This window comes from Pteropus medius, unplaced genomic scaffold, assembly GCF_902729225.1.
Source record: "Pteropus medius unplaced genomic scaffold, Ma_sr-lr_union100, whole genome shotgun sequence".
Lineage (NCBI taxonomy): Eukaryota > Metazoa > Chordata > Mammalia > Chiroptera > Pteropodidae > Pteropus > Pteropus medius.
Genome location: NW_024344378.1, coordinates 27,272,970 through 27,292,765, shown reverse-complemented (window position 1 = coordinate 27,292,765; position 19,796 = coordinate 27,272,970). Strand labels below are relative to the sequence as shown.

Genomic DNA, 19,796 nt, shown 5'->3' with positions numbered 1-19,796 from the left:
TGATTTACAGTGCTTACAGCAAGTAAGGCATGACATCACAATATGCACAACTCCCAGTGCTTTCAAAATGTACTGACCCTCTGAAAGTTTCCGACTGGTTTCTTTGTGTGCTGTTAGGGACCATCCGGCTAGCTGTAGATAAACAAGTTTCAACATATGGGCCATAACACATACACCGCTCTGCTCCACTAGTGCAGAAAATTAAGAAAAGGTCGCTCTCTTGATATGAGAAACTCACGCAAAAGCGGCAGCACTGTGGAGCAGAGGGCCTGCCCTAAGGTGTGCACAGGAGAACTTAATTCCAGCTCCTTCTCTCCCACTCATTGCAAGTGTCGCTCAATCACTCCAGGTCTCTTTAATGTCCTCCCCTGAAAATTAAAAAAGGGGGCCAAGTCAACTCTGGCCTTCCTCTCTCCCTTTCCAAGTCCTTCCTTTGCTCCCTCCCTTCCTATTAAAAGATATTTACGATCTGCCTACTATATGTGTTCCAAGTGTAGTGCTAGGTGCTGGGCATATTGGTGAGAGAATCAGACATGGTTCCTGCCCGTGAAGAATTACTAAACAATGAGGAAGACATATATTAAATAAAAAATTGAGAACAGGAAAAATATTCCAGACAGAATGGGAAAGCATATGTAAAGGTCCTGAGATGGGAAGGTGCATGGACAGTTTTAAAATGCAAGATTTGGAGTAAAAAATAAGGGATTGTAAGCTGACAAGGACCTTGCAATCTGTGAGGTCAACCAAGGTTTGCCTCGCCTAGAAATAAAATAAAATAATAAAAATGCAGGATTTGTAAACGGTTCTATCCATTGAGGACTCAGTTGACAACCAAAATGATGAAAGGAAAATTCCCACCATTTCCAGATGGCAGTTCAGATAATTGTTATATTAGCATAAACTATTTGAAAAATTGCCTAGATTTTCTATCTTTATTGTTGATCTCATACATGCAATCAATGAATCTAATAAAATTGCATGAAAATATAAAAACATATACAGACATCTCAGGCACATGGCACTAGGGCAAATGCTTTACGAATTATGAAAGTTTCCAGAAAGCCCAGGAATTCTACGAGTGCCTCCCATTTAATATTTACAGAATAAAACTAAACACTAAGGCAACACTTATTATCTCTTACAAGTACTTTACTCCCCAAGCATGGTTTCCCAATACTCAGCCTTTCCAGAATGACGGCTGATACCCTAGAGTGAGAAGAGAGATTAGTCATAACAGTCATTCTTGTTGAACTGTCATAAAATATATGCAAAATGTTTATTTCAGTGATTTTCTCAATTCTTAGTTAAAACAAAAGTTGTACCTTTGCACAATTTATGCCACATGTGAAGTAGTATTATAAACTCTTTGATCTTTTTCTCAATTTCTACCTTTTCATTTGGCTGCCATACATGTGAAGCACAGTGTACAGTGTCCAGTCCCTGAAACCAGAATGAAGCAGAGTTCAAGAATCAGGTGTTCAAGTCAGGTGGGATAAAGAGCCAATTTGAATAACTAAGGTCCTAGTAAAAAAATTAAACAAACACATTTGAAAACCTGAATCAAACCAATTAACCATAATGCCCTGTCTTGTGGACAGGAAAAAAACCTGTCACTCTCTGCAACTAACAGCACTTACTGTATGATGAAAATCTGAGAAATGTCCCCCTTCTACCTGAAGGCAACCTCCTTAAAAGTAAGAACTTGCTTTACCTGTCTTTGTTCCTTCAATGTTCAGTGCTGAATGTAGGAGCTCAATAAACCCTCATTAATCAAATCAAGATATGAACACTCATTCTCTTAAAAAAAAAAGTTACAAAACGGATGAATCTTCAAAGTGAAATGAAATTAATTACAGAACTATCTTACTACCTGTAGGGTTTAGCAAATATATACAGCTTGCCCTCTGCTATTCTACATATAACAACATTTATGACATCAGACCTTCAATTAAAAATCATTACTTATTACTTTATTACAGCTATAAATAAGCTTTATTTGATATAATGTAATAAAACATTTTCAAATTTAACAACATTTATCTGACCAGAATCAATCATTTAAATTATGAATATAAGTATATACAGTCACTTTAGCAACTCTGCAGTTCAGGAATTTGTACAAGCTTTGTCTGCAAGGACAGGGCCCACCTCCCCTTTCGGGGAAGGCAGACCCTTCCCTGAGTCTGGTAAGAAGCGATGTCAGTGAAAGTTGGAAGAAATCCATAATCCACACTGGAATTCCACATTATCCTGTGAGGGAACAGCTACATTTATGGTAGGAAAATAATATTCTCTTTCAGTTCTCTTTTATCAAATAAAAGTTTGCATTCATTTTTTCCCCCTTAGAGGTACTCTTCTTTTCTGATCTACTGTCTTTCTGTCTCCTTAGTTCATAATATTACATAGTTCCACAAAAATAAAAAATAAAAATACTATCCATGAAGGGACCTCTTCTGTTTGTCTGCCCTTAATGCTTACCACTTTGAGGAGGGAGATGGGAGGACGACAGAATTGGCCAGGCACACATTTCATTTTTAGATACAGAGAACACAAAAACAAGTCCTTCCGAAGGAACAGAAGGGTATTCTGGAGCATTTACCAGTAGCGGGCCCAGGTGACCTCCGAGTCACACAATTCAGTTGAACACAATGCTGCTCAATGAGAATTAACCTATTGATACTCCACTTGTAGAAGCATCACAACCTTTCATGGAAACCCCATTATTCCCCTACTTCCTCCCCAAAAAACACACAGTTATGGACCAGCTCGTGGGCCCATTGCACCCCTGTGTAATGAGAGTCAAAAGTTCGGTACCAACTACCATATTAATGTACGATGTGGTTAGGTAGCACTAGCTCTTCATCCTGGTAAAAGCCCTCACGGAAAGAATCCCCCTCACCTCTCAGGACCCCTCAGAAGAAGTATGAGCACAAAAAAAAAAAAAAAAAAAAAGCTTTATTCAGATTTTATGGTTCTCTCCATCCTGAGATCTTCTATTCCTGAGTTATACCATAATAAGCGACTTAACAAAGAAAGTACATTGCTGGGAAAGTCACAGGGACCCTGCAGAAAAGCCAAACTGTTTGACAGAAGCTTGAAACAGACACTGCTCTAGGAAATCATTTGTATGAACTGATGACGGGATTCTGTTTTCTAACACGGACATGCAACATATTCAACACTATGCTTACCACAGTTAGCTTGGAAAAACACTCCTCGGTCCTACAACAAAATTAATTCTGTCTCACAAATGATTCCTGAATATTCACCACAACACCTAGACTCAGAAGCATGGGAAGTGTGCATTGGAATTTGCTTCCACATGCGTGACTTGGACATACGTGAAGCACCAGAAACTGTTTCCTTTCTGGAACTCAGCTCTGCCCCGCGCACTTACTGCCGAACTGATCTGGCTGTCTTAAACTGAGAGCTATGTTCTTTTGCACAACAGCACTGATCCACAAAGAAAAAAGAGAAGTCACCATCTTCCTCGTAATATACTTTGTACAACAGATCACCGTGCTTGTCATGTTTGAGCCATCCCAAGAAAGGACGGAAGCCGCATTCCATAGTCTCAGCAAATGATTTCGTTCTGTTTCCACCTCTGTCTTGCCTTGTTTCTTTTGTCTCCACGATTTCGCTTTTGATCATGAATCATGACTTTTTTTTCTACAGTAGTCAGAGTTTCGTCTAGAGAGAGAGAGAGAAGACAAGAAAATAATTTAGCAGAACTGTAAACATGTTTGTTTTGTGGTGGGTGGATTTAATTTTGACAGCATTCAGTAATATGAATCACTTGTGGATTCTAAGTTATGAGCATCTCTAAAGGGAAAGAAAAAGTGCTGTGGCTCTTCTCATAGATTTTATAACTTTTACAAATTGCCACAGCCTTAATATACTTGCAAATTCACTTTCATAATACAGCTATAGCCAAAAATGGTTCCACTCTCAAAATTCCCTGCCAAATACTATTGCACCTGCCCGACCTGAAAAGAAAAATGATGATTACTAATAAAAAAGTGTTCTCTTCAAATCTGGGAGGGGCATTCTCGTAAGCCGTAAGCGCGGAGACCGGAAACCTCACTCCACTCTCACTTCCTTCATCCCAGATTCACAGAAGGGGCATGAGTCACGGAGAAGTCTTAACCGGCTGCTGAGGAAGTCTCTTTCTCCTTGGTGTAGAGTCACTTCCCCTCTAGAACCACACTCCCCTAACTCTGAACTCTCACAGGACTTGACTTACCAAACTACGTCCTTGTTCTTGAGAGCTAGGTCTGTGAGGTGCCAGGGCCTGGCACTGCGCCCTTAGCCTCTGCTTTCTCGTCCCATTGAAAGTGCCCTTCTCACTTGGCTACCAAGATTCCACAAATGGGGTTTCCCAGTGACGGGATGAGTTTCTCCACAATACACCACCTCTCACTTTGTCCCTCATCTCACACGGTGATGACCCAGAACAAGACTGAGGCCATGTTTCAGCTCAGACCCACAGCTCCAGGCACCTGGGCATCTGTGAGCAGGCAGTGAAAATAGGCTGTATCCGCGATGGTGCTCCACACTTATTCCTCGCAGGGGCCTCTTCTCAGCATGGAGGAGAGACTGCATTTTGATCACAGCTCTCAGAAACTCGTGAACGCTACTGAACCCCTCCAGGCCTAGAGCCTCAGGGCCACCTCGGAAGTCTCTCTTTCCTCATCACCCACCTGCTAGCCAACTTCCAAGTGTCCAGATACCCTTGGTCTCTCCTAGTCTCAATACCACTCTCCCAGGGTGGGCCCTCCTGACAGGAGATCTCACTTTTACGTTGGTCTCCTAACCCACTTCCCATCTCCATTGTGAACCCCTATTTACAGTGGAGTCCTGGTCTCACTCCTGCTCAGAAGCTTTCATCTCTCCCCCCACCCACACTGCCTACCCAGCCCTTTGTAACGATCTCAATCTACCCAGCTTCAGGTGCTGCTCAAGACATGTCCCAGGTTCCTTATCTACCTCCATCCATACCTGTGCACCTCACCTCTCCTTTGAGTAGCCTCAAACCCACTTCCACCCTGCCATCCCGTCTTGTTAAAATCCTACTCTTTATTTAAGATCCACCCCAATTATCACGTCTTTCATGATTTCTACCATGGCTATTTTCTTCCTAAGACATTTCCCCAAGGCTTCTTTTTCTTCTATAACCATCTGTACTGCTTCATTTTACTTTGTGCTACGTGTATTTACTATCTCCTAAGGAAAAATAATTTAGAGACAGCAAGGAAGGTCAATTGCCTGTCTTTCCTACTTTAAAGAGATGTTGCAAAGTTAAAGCGTCGGCAACTGTAAAGCATGAAACAAAAAAGCTATTATTATTACTAATAGGTGATCTAACAAAAAATAAAATGCTGGATTCTAGCTAGTTAAGGATGAGAAAAATACTACTGTGGCAGGGCGGGGAATCCACGAAATAGCAAACTTTTTTTTCTTTCTTTAAGGCAACATCCTACAACGGATACCCAGGGTTTCAGGGGCCTTGATGCTTCTTTTCCAGTTTCTACTGAGACTCATTTCATTTTATTTTTCTAATCACTGATTTCCCTAAAAAAATAAAAAATAAAAAAAAAAGGTAGAATCACCCCGAACTCCAAAGCCTCAGCGCAAACCCTGGAGCAGCATGACAGAATTCATAGCAGGAACCCAAGGTTTCTGTGACTAGTTCCGCTGTGACTAACCACTGCAATCAACAGAGGTTATAAGAGGTTCTTTGAAGAGAAATATAATACATCACCAAAGAGAAGAAGGGAGAGGGAAAGGCAGAGCTACTTCAAAACAATTTCATGAAAGTCTTTTATATGGTAGTTTAGAAATTGCTTTTCAATATTGTTCACAATAATGGTGTCAAAGAACAAAAGTCGTCAAAACCTGACACTTAAAAGCAATTTATGGCAATTCAAAAAAAAAAATCCATAAAGTCGACAAAAAGAAAAAAATCCCTGCTTATACCACATTATCACATTTAGTTTTATATTACCGGTATTTGAATACTTGTGAAAAAGGGACAAAGATTATAGAATAGTGAATTAAAATCACCAATGAAGTATTCATGGCCTTTTCCCTCTACTCATTCCTCATCCCCAGGAAGATTCCAAGTGCCTGCTGGATGCCTGAGTCTTTTGTTATGCTGATCCAAAAAAAATAAGAAGTGGGTAAATATCTGGAAGCAGTAATACACAGGCTAGTAGATTGTTTACACAGGAAAGGAAGAAAACTATTACGTAGGAGAAAAAATAGAGCCAAGGCAGAGTGAGGGGCAAAAGTAAAAGAGATGAGAACCCAAGCAGCCAGAGGGGTAAAAAAGGGCTAGAGAGATTAGTGGGAAGAGCCCTCAGTCCCTAGGCTGGCCCAAGAAGTATAAGTGCTAGAGATATGCGTAGGGGAACAAAGGGTTCTAAGAAGGTTTGCTGTGAGTTATGCATTGGACACCATGTCTATTCTTTCAGAGACTCCAGTAGAGTTATGAGTTATCCAGCTGGTGTTTACTTGAATGCAACTGTGCAGAGTGTTGAGTGTATGGGGTATTTTGGTGGCCTTTTACTAGCCATCACCCCACCAAGTCTACTGCCATCCCAGCCCGCTGGACCATAAGATTCCTAAGGCAAGAACTATCAGTTATTCATCTTTCCATTCCCTGCCATGCCTGGCACCAAGCCTTGTACAGTAGCCCTCAAATGTTCCTGGAGAAAACAGGCATTGAAAAGACTCTACTTCCAGCCTCTACTTTCTGATTCATCCTACATGGTGCCACTGAATCGGTCTTCATTGCTTTGCTAATTCCATTCTCCTATTTGCAGATTCAGTGGATGACTACTGTCCACACTAGAGTCTCTCAACCTTAACATCACAGTAATTAGGACCAGGTAACTCCTTGCCATGGGGCTGCCTGTGTAACACAGGACGGGTAGCAGCATCCCCAGTCCCTACCCACTGGATGCCACTAGGTCCTCCCCTCCTCCAGGCGTGACAACCACATATGCCTCCAGACATTGTCAAATATCCCCTGGGGACACAATCACTCATGGTTGAAAACCACTTGTCTACACCAAAATCCCAAATTCTTGAGGCTGGAAAGGAAGACCCTACACAATTTAATTTCATTCTTCCTTTCCATGTGATCTCCCAAATCTTCCTCCACACCAGCACTGGGATTCAGCCAGACTGTCCTTTGTATAAGGTCCTACACTTGTGCCTCTTCGTCAGTGGTCTCCAACCTTTTTGGCACCAGGGACCAGTGTTCTTATGAGAATCTAATGCCTGATGATCTGAGTTGGAGCTGAGGTGGTGATGCTAGCACTGGGGAGCAGCTGCAAATACAGGTGAAGTTTTGCTTGCTTACCCTCCACTTACCTCCTAACAGTCCATGGACCCATATCGATCTGGTCCATGGCCCAGGGGTTGGGGATCCCTGCTCTACATGAAATGTCCCCTTTACCAGAGAAGCCATTTCTACTCTCCTTTAGTTATAAATGCTTTGACCACCTTCACAGACATATTCAAGCCCATATCCTTCAAAGAAGTCTTCCTTGACCGGGGTTAGGGTAAGCCCTGAGTTACTTTCCTTTCCTTTGACCCCTGTCTCCATCTTTCCTTTGTCCTTATTTTAAAAGGGGTGAGTGCACATATGTGTGTGTTTGTATACAGCCTGCCCAAGAGAAATATATGCACCAAGACAGGAAAGAAGCATATAACTTCCGTATCCTCCTCAATGCATGGCACAGTTATAAACAGAATTTAAAAAGGAATCTTCCTACATTGGAACTGACTAGAAAGCTTACTGGTATAGAATTTTTTAAATAGCACCTATTCCAACTCTCTCATTAGAAATTTCTTAAAGTTAATGGCTAATTAGGCTGATCATCCCAAAGGACTTCAATATTCTATAACTGTAAATAAAATCAATAATTATAAATTCAAACAGAGAAAGATGCAATGAGAGGACAGTCATTTTCTTAGACCAAGAGATAGCAAACTATGACCTGTGGGCAAAATCTAGCTAGCCAATTGTTTTTATAAATAAAGTTTTATTGGTATATCATCATATTCATTTAATTACTTGTATCTATGACTGCTTTCCCACTACAAAGGCAGAGATGAGTAGTTCCAATAGAGACCTATGGCTATCAAAGCCTAAAATATTTACTATCTGGCCCTTCACAGTTTAAAAGTTTGCTGACCCCTGTCTTAGACTAACTGGAAAACAATACCCAAGCATCCGCACTAGCTAAAGACACAGAGGTAAATATCCTTGGACATTATGTTAGCTGATTACTTTTATAAAAGCCACAGTAGCACAAAGTTAAAAGCAATTCTAAACACAAATTTCCCAGGTTCAAATCCAGCTCTAACACTCTCTCCATGTATGACTTTGGAAAAATTATTTGACCTCCCCAAGCCCTTTGTTTTGTCATATTCAGAACAGAAATGAAGAAACTCAACTTCTCATAAAGTTTTAAGGATTAAGTGATATAATTCACACAGAATCTCAGCATAGTGCCTGAGAGTGAATCTTCAATAAATATAGGTTATTATTATTTTAAACTGGAAATTCTACTTGCGTGACATTTGAAAAATTTGCATTTTGTTAACTACCTTCATTATGTGTGAATTATTAGCTAAAAAAAAATCAACGAAAATATTCTCAAGTTCTTTGTGTAAGAGGCATACAAACAAGTGGTGTTTTCTAGTTCAGGATCTCCTTTGTTCCTTCCTATTTTCTACATTGGCTACTTAACTGGACCCTCTGCCACCAGTCTTTCTATTTTAATTGCCCATCACACTGCTGCCAGACTTTCCTCAAACACATCCCTCAACATGTTACTCCTGAGAACTGAAACCAACATGCTTTCCTGTTCCTGTGCTAAACAACTCTGGGACTAGGCCAAATAACCCAGCTACTTGTCCTAGGAAATAGCTGCTTCCAAAAGATAAGACTGTGCACCAACCAGGATAGCTTACTTATCAAGACTAATAAGTTTGCTCATTAATACTGGCTCTAAGGCCCTCACTTAGGTACACCTGCCAATCCGAAGCTATTATGTCATAAACTATGCCCGGTCCTCACCAGTTCCCCACCGTCACATCATCCAGCACAAGCCCTAAAGCTCTGTGAATATCCTTTCCTTACCTTGTCTAAGAAACTACCAGGACTCTGTCAAGGTGTCTTCCCATACAGCAGTAAGTCTAATAAATTTAACATACTTCTATTAACAGGTTTTTCTAATGGTCTTTTTAGAGAGCTGATGGCTATAATTCCCAGCTCAAAAACATTCAATAGCTCTTCACTGACTACAGAATTAAGTCATTTGACAAATAATGTTGCACTGGGGTGATGCATACCACATCTACCACTTAAGGACTATGTGACCTAAGGTAAGTTACTTAATGTCCCTGAGCTTCGGTTATTTTTCTGAAAATTGGGGATGCTAGAGACACCTACTTTACAGGTAGAATGGTATATAGCATGTGACAGGAGGTGTTCGATAACTGTTGCCATTATTACTTTTCTCACCTATTATCTGTCGGGCACTGTATTAGATCTGCAAATAGAAATCTAAGACATAACTTCTTCCCTGAAGAAATTTAGAATCTGGTGAGCAAACACTAGTGCAAACAATAATAATTTTATAGTCCTGGAAATATCCCTGGGGATATAGGTTGGTCACGGTGCATATTCTAGAGCCAAAAATTATATTCTTTAAAAAAAATTTAAACATTTTTATTGTGAGAAGTTCCATATGTACAAAAGAGTATACATAATAGATGTGAAAATCAATACCTGTGAAGCTACACCCAAGTTCAAGAACTAGCATAGCTGTAGTCTCATAACTTCAAGACAAGAAATGATGATCTCTGGTTTCCCACATCCCGATTATGAGATGTTTCTACCTGCTTTATTCTAGTCATGTTAGAGACTAGGATGAGTTCCTAGAAGTTTTCAGTCATTTGGGGGAGTATCCTACGTGTGGAACCTCTGCAGTCTATTATAATCCATGAGGGCACTTTGGTACCCTCCCTGAGCAAGGCTGTTCCTCTGAGATAGCTTGGAGCACAAAGGAGTCCTTTGCCACCTTTATTACACATAAAGGAGTCTGATATATGAAAAGCAGAGAGCAGTAAGATTCACGTGATGTGGGATCTAGACCTCGTGGTGCCATAAGCTCACTGTTACTTCTTCTGTCAAATAAAGGGCCTGGACAAGATGACTGGGAAGGTCCCTCTCAGCTACAGTGGTCCCTGGTTCGCTGGTCTGTTCCTTCCTGCCAGGTCTAGTGAAGAGGAATACCTCCCCTTCTCACACATCCAACACTAGACTGCTCTCTCTCATCGGCATCATCCATTTTCTCATTCCAGTGCCTTTCCCCTCAGCTTTCGAACATGAAGATGTGTCCTCTTCCTCAAATTTAAAGCAAAATCTTCATGTGATCTGCTGACAGCTCTAAGTGCTATGCTGTCTCCTTCCTTCTTTACAACGCCAAATTCATTAACATGTGGGTTACATGGGAAGGGTCTATTTCCTTATCACCACTGGCCCTTCACAGTCTTTTTTCAGAACCCACCACCCTATTGCGATTGCTTCCTGGAAAGTCACTAATGCCTCCTAGACAAACTCAACAACTTTCTACCAGTTCTCAACTCCTAACAAGGCAGACAGCACTTTCTAAAAGCTCCGCAGCTTTCAGCCTCGGTGAATTTGCTTCCTTTATTTATCAGTAGAGGATGAGGTCATCAAAAAAGTTTTACGGGATGTAAGAGTAATAGCAATGAAAATTATAATGTTATAATTGGGAATAGAAGGACATAATTTAGATGTTATTAATGGAGAAAGGATGGGAAACATCACCTTCTTTGTCATCAAGCATATCAATTGCAGTTCATCAGCAAATCAGTCTTCCAAATCAGCTAATTACTTATCTTTGGCTTTCAGAATTCTGTTGCGTAGAGGACTGGAATCTATAGAATTCTGAATTCAAATCTGATATGTTTCGTAGAAAATAAGCTGTATACTGATTCAGGAAGCCTTCTGAGATACACTTCAAGGAGTTCAATAAAAGGGCTAGGAGGATAAAAGAAAAATACTGATAAATGACCTTACAGCACAAGCTCGGGTCTCTCAGGCCTCTCGGCAAGCTTCAGGGCCTCATGCATGCCTGCAGCTGAGAGCTTCCGGTTGATATTCCGGTACTGGCACTGGAGCAGGCTGCGATAGGTGGTCCTCAGGTCCCGGTTAAAGAAGGCATATATAAAAGGGTTAATGAGAGAGTTTGCATAGCCTAGCCACAGAAATGTCCTCTCCACCCATAGTGGGATGCAGCTGCAGGCAGTGCCACAGATGAAGGGTCTGGCTGTTGAGAGGAGGAAAAATGGCAGCCAGCACACAGTAAAGGCCCCGACGATGATCCCCAAGGTGGTGGCTGCTTTCTGTTCCCTCTTAAAGATGGAGATGTTTTTCCTTTCGTGTTTGAGGAGTCTCGAAAGGTTGGCACACTCTTCTACCTCCTTCTGGAGCTTCACCATGCCGTTCAGGGAGATGATGCTGCCTGGCTCCCGGAGGCGCGGAAAGCCAGGGAATTTGTGTTTGGCGGCGCTCTTCCTGGCAGCCTTGTAAATCTGGTAGTACATGAAAAGCATGACGGACATGGGGATATAAAATGCCACTGCGGTAGAGTAAATCGTGTAGCCAAAATCCTGGCTGATCAGGCACACCTTGTCATCATTCACGTTCTGAGCCCAGCCAAAGAGTGGTGGTAAAGTGATGGAGGCAGAAAGGAGCCAGACAGAGAGAATCATTTTCGCCATGCATTTCCCATTCTGCCTCACAGGGTACGTTAGCGGCCTCGTGATCCCAAGGTACCTAGGTGAGAAATGGAAAGAAATCAAGTGACTACAGTGATCACAACTCGTCAGCTAGGAAATACCACCAGCTAGGTGCGAGGCTTTACACCTGGTAGCTCTATTCTTCGCAACAGTCCTTCTAAACAGGCATCATTATTCTGATTTTACAGAAAGGCAAACTAAGGCTGAGATGTCACCTATTTTATTTCTGGTCACACAAGTAGCTAGAGGCAGTGCCGGGATTCAGTCTAAGAGCCTGCAATGCTAGTCCATGCTCCTTGCTTACCTGTAGCTTCTCATATTTCATGTTGTTAATGAACCGAATATTAAATATCTGCCCTCCTCTTATGACCACTGCTACTGAAATCAGCCAGGAACATAACGTTAAGCTTAATGTGGGATGCTGTAACACATCCTCAGGAATTAACCAAGGTCTACTACTCTCTGATATTATACATCCACTGATCCACTGGGCTGTCTTAACGCAGGCCAGGTTTTAATTCACGTTAACTGCTCCTCTGCACTGTAGTGAAAGCACTTCTTTAAGATCACAGAGATTTGTGAGATATTTAGGAAATCCTAGGGTTCTGGAATGGAAAGTAGCAAGTGATCATTCTTTTACCCGCAGAAGGTTCTCACACAAGAATAATGTCAGAGGAACAATCTCTCCTCTCCTGAGAAGGCTCACAAGAAAGGGTAAAGTTCTGAAAAATATTACATAAACCCAACATTTTTTTCTGTGCTTACTTAGTTCTATACAGAGAATATTCCCCTGTCTCTGTTATCAAAGATTTATAATGCAAAAGAGACTCGGCAAACAGAGAAAACATCCAGTAAGACATTTGCCAGGTGCTTATCGTTCTTAGCTTTCCAAATATGTTTTCTCCACTGTAGTTAATGGTCTTGGCTTCTATTTTGGAGAGGATGCAAAGAGCACTTGAGAAGTTAAGATAGGTAAAAGCTGGTCATTTTCTTGTTTTTTAACTTCATTTATGTATATAAAAGATAAACTCTTGAAACACGAAAAGGAAAAGTACAGAGAGTCCCCAACTAACCAACAGGTTAGTTTCTAAAAGTCTGTCAGTTTGAAGGTTGAAGTTTAGAAAATAATTATTTTTGTGCTAGAAAGATCCTGTGTTACGCTTAAATTATCCCAAAAAGTCAAAAATTATGCTTTTTCGATGAAAATTAGCATCACTGCAACACTCACGAGGCAAAATTGAGATACAGTAAAAAGGAATAAGCCAGATTTGCTTATTCATCGGGAATATTTATTCATTCCTTCAACAAATATTAATAGAGCTCCTTCTATATGCCAGGTGCTGTTTTAAATGTTGGTGATATGGCAGTGAATAAAACAGACAAGAATCTTGAATGCAGGCACATGGGATTGAACGGGAGGGACTCCTGGGCCCCTGATCCCTTCTGAGGATTCAGATGTTAGTGGGACCTGTTCATTTTACAGCCTCTGCTTTCCTTTTTCCTTGATAAAAGAGACCCATAAGCACTATTGCTAGGTTTATTAGCTATAATTAGGATTATGTTCTGGCTCCCAAATAGAATGATGAGAAAGAGGGAAGTTTTCCTAAGAACCCAAGAATTAAGAGCTGAAAAGGAAGGGAAAAAAGAAAAAGAGGAAGGCAGGAGGGAGTAGGAAGGAAGAAGGAAAAGGGAAAGAGAGTAGGAAAAGGGAAAAGAAAGAGCAAGAGAAGGATAATATGAGGCAGACTTTGCCTTATGCGGAATTATTTCAAATTATCTGAGTTTTAAACAATGAAAAAAAATTTTTTAAGAAAATAATAATAATAATAATAATAATAATAAAAAGTAGCTGAGGAAACCCCTGAAGAAAGGTGTTAGAACTGACCACAATTAAGCTGATCCCTTCCCCAAGGCTGAATGCAGATGGTCCATTAAGGAAAAAAAAAAAATTCCCATTCTTTGCTTTAGTTCAGGAGTTCTCTCACAGTCTGGAACTCCTTTGCAAACATCTCTTTTTGGACCTGGTCCTTGCTGTCCATCAACTCCTGCGGATGCAGATTTGGGCTCCTTCCCTGTTTCCCACCTCCCCCAGGCAGCCTTTGCCAGGACATGACTTTGATTATCTTCTCCCTTTGCCTGTAGCTTATACGCGTAAACTGCTTTTCTCCAAGCTGGGATCTGGTTTCCAAGTTACCAACCCAGGCTGGAGGTCCAACAGGAAGAGATTAGTTCATACAGTTCCCCAGCTAGCCACCAGATGGCAATGTCACACCATTTTTCACCTATTTAACTAGGGGGTCTGGATGCTGGGTAGCAGGAATAGGTGTTTGGTGGAAAGAGGAAATAGGATTACTCACAAGAAAAGAAGTTACATTTCATTAGTGGGGTTATACAAAAAGATTAGCAAGCCTGGAATTCACAACCTGGTGACTATTCTTGAGGAAGTCAGTTCAGTTTTCCCTTCCATCTTCCATATTTTTCTTACTCAAAGAGGAAGCTAGATGTTTGGGCTTAATTAAATCCAGCCTTTCTGCAGCTCACATAAATAACATAGAATTCACAAAGATTAATCCTGAGAGATGGAGTACCAAGGACATCTCGGAATAGTAAATAATCTCATAAGAACAGCATGCTTATTCATTCTAATACACTTAGTCTGACTTACGTTACATTTCAGTGACATGGGGTTGGCCCATATATGGTCTTTCCTGGATATACAAATTATATTCCATAAACTCTCCTATTTTACACTCCATTCTCTGATGGTCTCAAGTCATGTCTTACAGTGAGTGAGTTAATAGTTACTTCTTTAGCCTCTTGGGTACCACTTGGTAAAACTTTTGAAGGCTAAAATCAACCAAGAGATGATAAGAAAAGAAATATGAGTGCTCATTAAAGTGTCTAGAAATAAAATAAATAAACAAAAGTCAATAGTTTAAAAACAATTAACAATTGGAAAATACTGTAGAAGAAAATAATTCCATTCACAGTAAAAATTTTAAAATTAAAATATCTAGAAAAAGCTATTCAAATGGCCAGGCCTATGTGAAGCAAACATACACTGCTACTAAGAGACCTAAGAGAATGCTTGAATCCATGGAGGAAAAAATTGTTTTTTAAATAAGAAAATCGAGTATTATAAAAGTGCCAATTTTCCCTCAATCTAAAAATATTATCCAACTCCTGCTGAAAACCCTAGGAAGGCTTTTGTTAGTTTGACCAAACGTTTTTAAGTTCATCAAGTAAATATTGCAAAAGTAGACAGAAAACCTGAAAAAGAAGAAAAATGAGGGATACTTATCCTATAAAGAGAAGAAAGCCACAGAAATAAAATCTCTAATAATTATTCAGAAACAGACAGATCAATACAATAGAATAGATCCCAAGAATAGATTCAAATATATAAGTAAATTTAATATAAGAAAATGAGTCATTTTAAATCAGTAGCCAAAGACTGGATATTTATAAAGTCTAACAACTGGCTTGCAATTGGGGTAAAAATAAAACTGACTAATCTTTCTCCTTATTCAAAAATAAATGTCAAACTATCAGAGAAATTAAGAAAACAATCTCATTTACAATTACATCAAAAAAATATACCTAGGAATAAATTTAACCAAGGAAATAAAAGACTTCTACTCTGAAAACTATGACATTGATAAAAGAAAATGAAGACACAAATAAATGAAAATGGATATACCGCGCTCATAAGTTTGGAAGAATTAATATCATTAAAATGTTCACACTATTCAAAGCAATCTACAGATTCAATGCAATCCTCATTAAAATATCAATGTCATTTTTCACAGAACTAAAGCAAATTACCCTAAAATTTGTATGGAACCATAAAAGACCACCAAAAGACAAAGCAATCTTGAGAAAGAAGAACTAAGTCAGAAGTATCACGTTCCTTGATTTCAAACTATACTAATCAAAACAGTTTGTTACTGGCACAAAATCAGACACATAGATCAATGGAACAAAATAGAAAGCCCAAAAATAAACCCATGCTCATATGGTCAATCAATCTATGGAAAAGGAGCCAAGAATATACAATGGGGAAAAGACAGTCTCTTCAATAAATGGCTTTGGAGAAACTGGACAGATACATGCAAAAAAATAAAACCAGACCACTTCCTTCCACCATACACAAAAATAAATTCAAAATGGATTAAAGATTTAAACGTAAACCTGAAACTATAAAACTCCTAGAAGAAAACACAGGCAGTAAAATTAACTCTTTGTTATCAGTCTTAGCAATATCTTTCTGGCTATATTTCCTTGGGCAAAGGCAACAAAAGCAAAAATAAACAAATGGACTACATCAAACTAAAAAGTTTTTGGACAGCAAGGGAAATCATCAGCAAGACAAAAATGCAACCAAATAAATGGGAGAAGATATTTGCAAATGTTATCATGGGTTAATATCTAAAATATCTAAAATATATAAAGAATGCATACAACTCAACATCAAAAAAAACCCAAACAATCCAATTAAAAAATGGACAGAGAATCTGAATAGACATTTCGCCAAAGAAGACATACAGATGGCCAACAGACACATGAAAAGATGCTCAAAATCACTATTCATCAGGGACACACAAACAAAACCACAATGAGATATCAGCTAATTGTCAGAATGGCTATTATCAAAAAGACAACAAATGACAAGTGTTGGCGAGGATGTGGAGAAAAGAGAACTCTCATGCACTACTAGTGGAATTGTAAATTAGTGCAGCTACTATGGGAAACAGTATGGAGATTTCTAAAAAATTAAAAATAAAACTGCAGTTATGACCCAGGAATTTCACTTCTGGGTATTTATCCACAGAAAACAAAACAATAATTTGAAAAGATATATACACCCCTATATTCACTGCAACATTGTTTACAATAGCCACAATAAGGAAGCTACCTGGGTGTCCACTGATACATGAATGGATAAGAAGATGTGATACACAGACACACGGGAATATTATTCTCCCATAAAAAAGAATGCAATCAGTTATCTGTCACATATAAATAAACCTAAAGTGTATTATGTTAAGTAAAATAAGTCAGAGAGAAAGACAAATACCATACGGTTTCACTTATACATGAAATCTAAAAAACAAAACCAATGAACAAAAAATGAAACAGAAACAAACTCAATAGATACAGAGAACAAACTGATGGTTGCAATGTATACAGGGATTACAGTCAATAATATCGTAATAACTATGTATGGTGACAGATAGTTACTAGACTTATTATGGTAATCACTTTGTAAGGTATGTTGATTCGTTATGTTGTACAACTAATATCTGCATGTCAACTATCATTAAAAGTAAATTTAAAAAAAAGAAAAAATATGCTAAGAACTGGAGAGAGTGCAAAGGCCCTGGGATAGAGTTAGAGGTAGGAATAAAATGTTTAGTGTGAAAAAATAACAAATAAATCCCAGATAGATCAAAAACTATCATTAAGAAAATTAAAGCTATGAGGAAATATGCCTATTCATGCAATCGCAAAAGGACAAAGGTCTTTCTTAACCATGATTACAAAAGCTTGAAACTACACAATGACATATCGATGAATTTTTGACAAAAGTTTTACAAATAAAAATAAAAAATAAATGACATTTGGTTTAATTTAAAAATCACTATTTGCAGAGCTAAAAGTCAAATGATAAACCTGGAGTCCAAATAACAATAACCCAATACTCAAAGATCTTTCAGGTCAATAAAAAACAGACAACTATTCCAATAAAAATATTGAAGCAATTAAACAAAAAAAAGAAATAAGAATATTCAATAAGCACTTGGAAATATGTATAACTTCACTAATAATCGAAATATGTATAACTTCACTAATAATCAGAGATGAAAAATTTTAAATAATGACAGAATTTTTTTGTCATTTGTCTATGTTTAGGAAATCCAATACAAGGCAAGTGAAAAAAACAAGCACTCTATCATTTTGCTGGTGAGAGATCCAATTGGAATAATAGTTCTGGAGGGCAGTTTGGTAATTGATATACATCCACATTTACCTTTAGGCTGAGCAATCAGACTTTTAGGAATTCGTCTTAAGATATAATTATATAGGTATAAAATGATTAATGTGCAAGGATGTTATAACAGGGGGAAAAGGTCCAGTCTTAATATTTATCAAGAGGAGATTAAAAATATATATATAGTATATAACCTATGATGTACATATTTATTTATTGATACAAAGACAAAAAAAGTGGATAGAAAACAATGTCTAGCTCTAAAATACAACAATGTTATATATTAATCTTTTTATGTAAAACTAGGTGTTTGCATGAGTGTGTGTGTGGGGTGGTACTGAAATGTCTAGAAGAATATCTACCAATATATTAATAGCAACTTATCTGAGTTGTAGAACTTTGAGTCGTTTTAAATTTTTTAGTTGTACATTTTTATGCTTTTTAAGACTGTATGTAAAACATAAAAAAAAAAAAAACCACGTCATTTTAATTCTAAGAACAAAATAAAAGATTTAAGAGGATTCTGTGATTCCTAAGTCACTTAAATGATTTTGGCAATAGAGACGATCTGGTTCACAAAATCTTTAAAAAGTTGATATTTAAATATTAGATTTTTTTATTTGATTAGCTTTTCGAAACTTTTATTACATTCATAAATTCACACAAAGGAAACAAAGCTCATTGGCATTTAAAATTTCATAATTACTATATAAAGTAATACCAGTATTCAGAAAAGTATCCAAATTATACATTCATTCTCCCAAATCTTGTATTGTATAAAACCTATCTTTGAGAGAAAGAGAAAAAAGGAACCTAGATTGATTCTGAATATTCCCTAGTATGCGTGGTTAATATTTGTCATACTAACATTTTATGCTCACTGTTAATTAGAAAGCAGGGTGCTTACAAAGCCTTCAGAATTTAACTTTAAAATGCATACGACGTTAAAATACAGTAAATCTCAGAAAAAGGCATCAAAGTATTATATAATTGAGAAATGTATGCAGCTCACATCAGGAGTTCCATTAAAGTAGGGGTTTGGAGAAAAAGAGGATTAGGAAGTTATAAATCTGTATAGAGAGGGATTAGAAAGCGAATTAACTCTGCTGTCTGTCCTCCCTTCTAACTGTATAGAAATTATAGATACTAGTTCTCTAATTAAATGACTTCTGAGTTTTGTTGCTACAGAATATTAACTTAGGGGTAAAATAAACTAGGTAGAATTATTCTGATACAGTCCTTTTCGGACTGTTAGGCTTAAAACTGTTAGGTTTGCACACTTAGAATACCTCTTCTGTGAGACCTCCTCCTTCACGGTAGGTAAAATCCACCGGAATCGTCAGCCCGTATCACTGGCTCCCAAAATTGTCAGATTATCAGACTCACCGAGAAGCTTTTCAAACATGCTGGGCTACCATCCACAGATATTCTTTCAAGAAGGTATGGTGACCCACGGCTTTGTATTTAGGACTGACTGTTCTGGTTCTTTACCCCATGTACTGCCATCACAGTAGCATTCCTCATTCAATAACAAAGACTTTTTACAGTTATTGTATAAGAACCTTACTTTCACTTTGTATATTTTTATCCGAATGGTTTGCTTCTAGTTTGGCCTAACAAATCATCACATATCATGTTTATATTATCTCAGCTATTTGTTCTATCTTCCAGTATTATGCCAAATGCAAATGAGATAAGCACGGTTTTTAATCTTAATCAAGATGTAGGTTTTTTAAAAATGCATAATACACATCAAAACTTTATAACTTTTCTGACAATAATAAATATTTCTCACAATAAGAAATATATTTTCCAGTTACTCAGTACAAACACTTATATTTATGTATATAAATAAGAACTGGGGGCATACATATGTGTGTACATATATATGGTGCATATAGATGGTAGGTATATATAGAAATGAATATATTTATATATATGAAATTGAAACAAAAGTTTC

General features: G+C 38.2%; 1 protein-coding gene across 2 annotated transcripts in view; it reads right to left on the bottom strand.

The window, feature by feature from the left end:
* Positions 1–1,943: 1,943 nt before the first annotated feature.
* The window catches only part of HTR7 (5-hydroxytryptamine receptor 7), a 61,462-nt gene continuing 43,609 nt past the window's right edge, over positions 1,944–19,796 (bottom strand). Inside the window, exons 2-3 of one of the 2 annotated variants that reach the window (XM_039871756.1) lie at positions 11,118–11,881; positions 1,944–3,690 (exon numbers count right to left, since the gene is read on the bottom strand). In XM_039871756.1, coding sequence (XP_039727690.1) covers positions 11,119–11,881 — 763 coding nt within the window. In that variant the 3' untranslated portion in view covers positions 1,944–3,690; position 11,118. The remainder of the gene's footprint in view (positions 3,691–11,117; positions 11,882–19,796) is intronic. The other variant, XM_039871755.1, reaches the window with a different exon arrangement.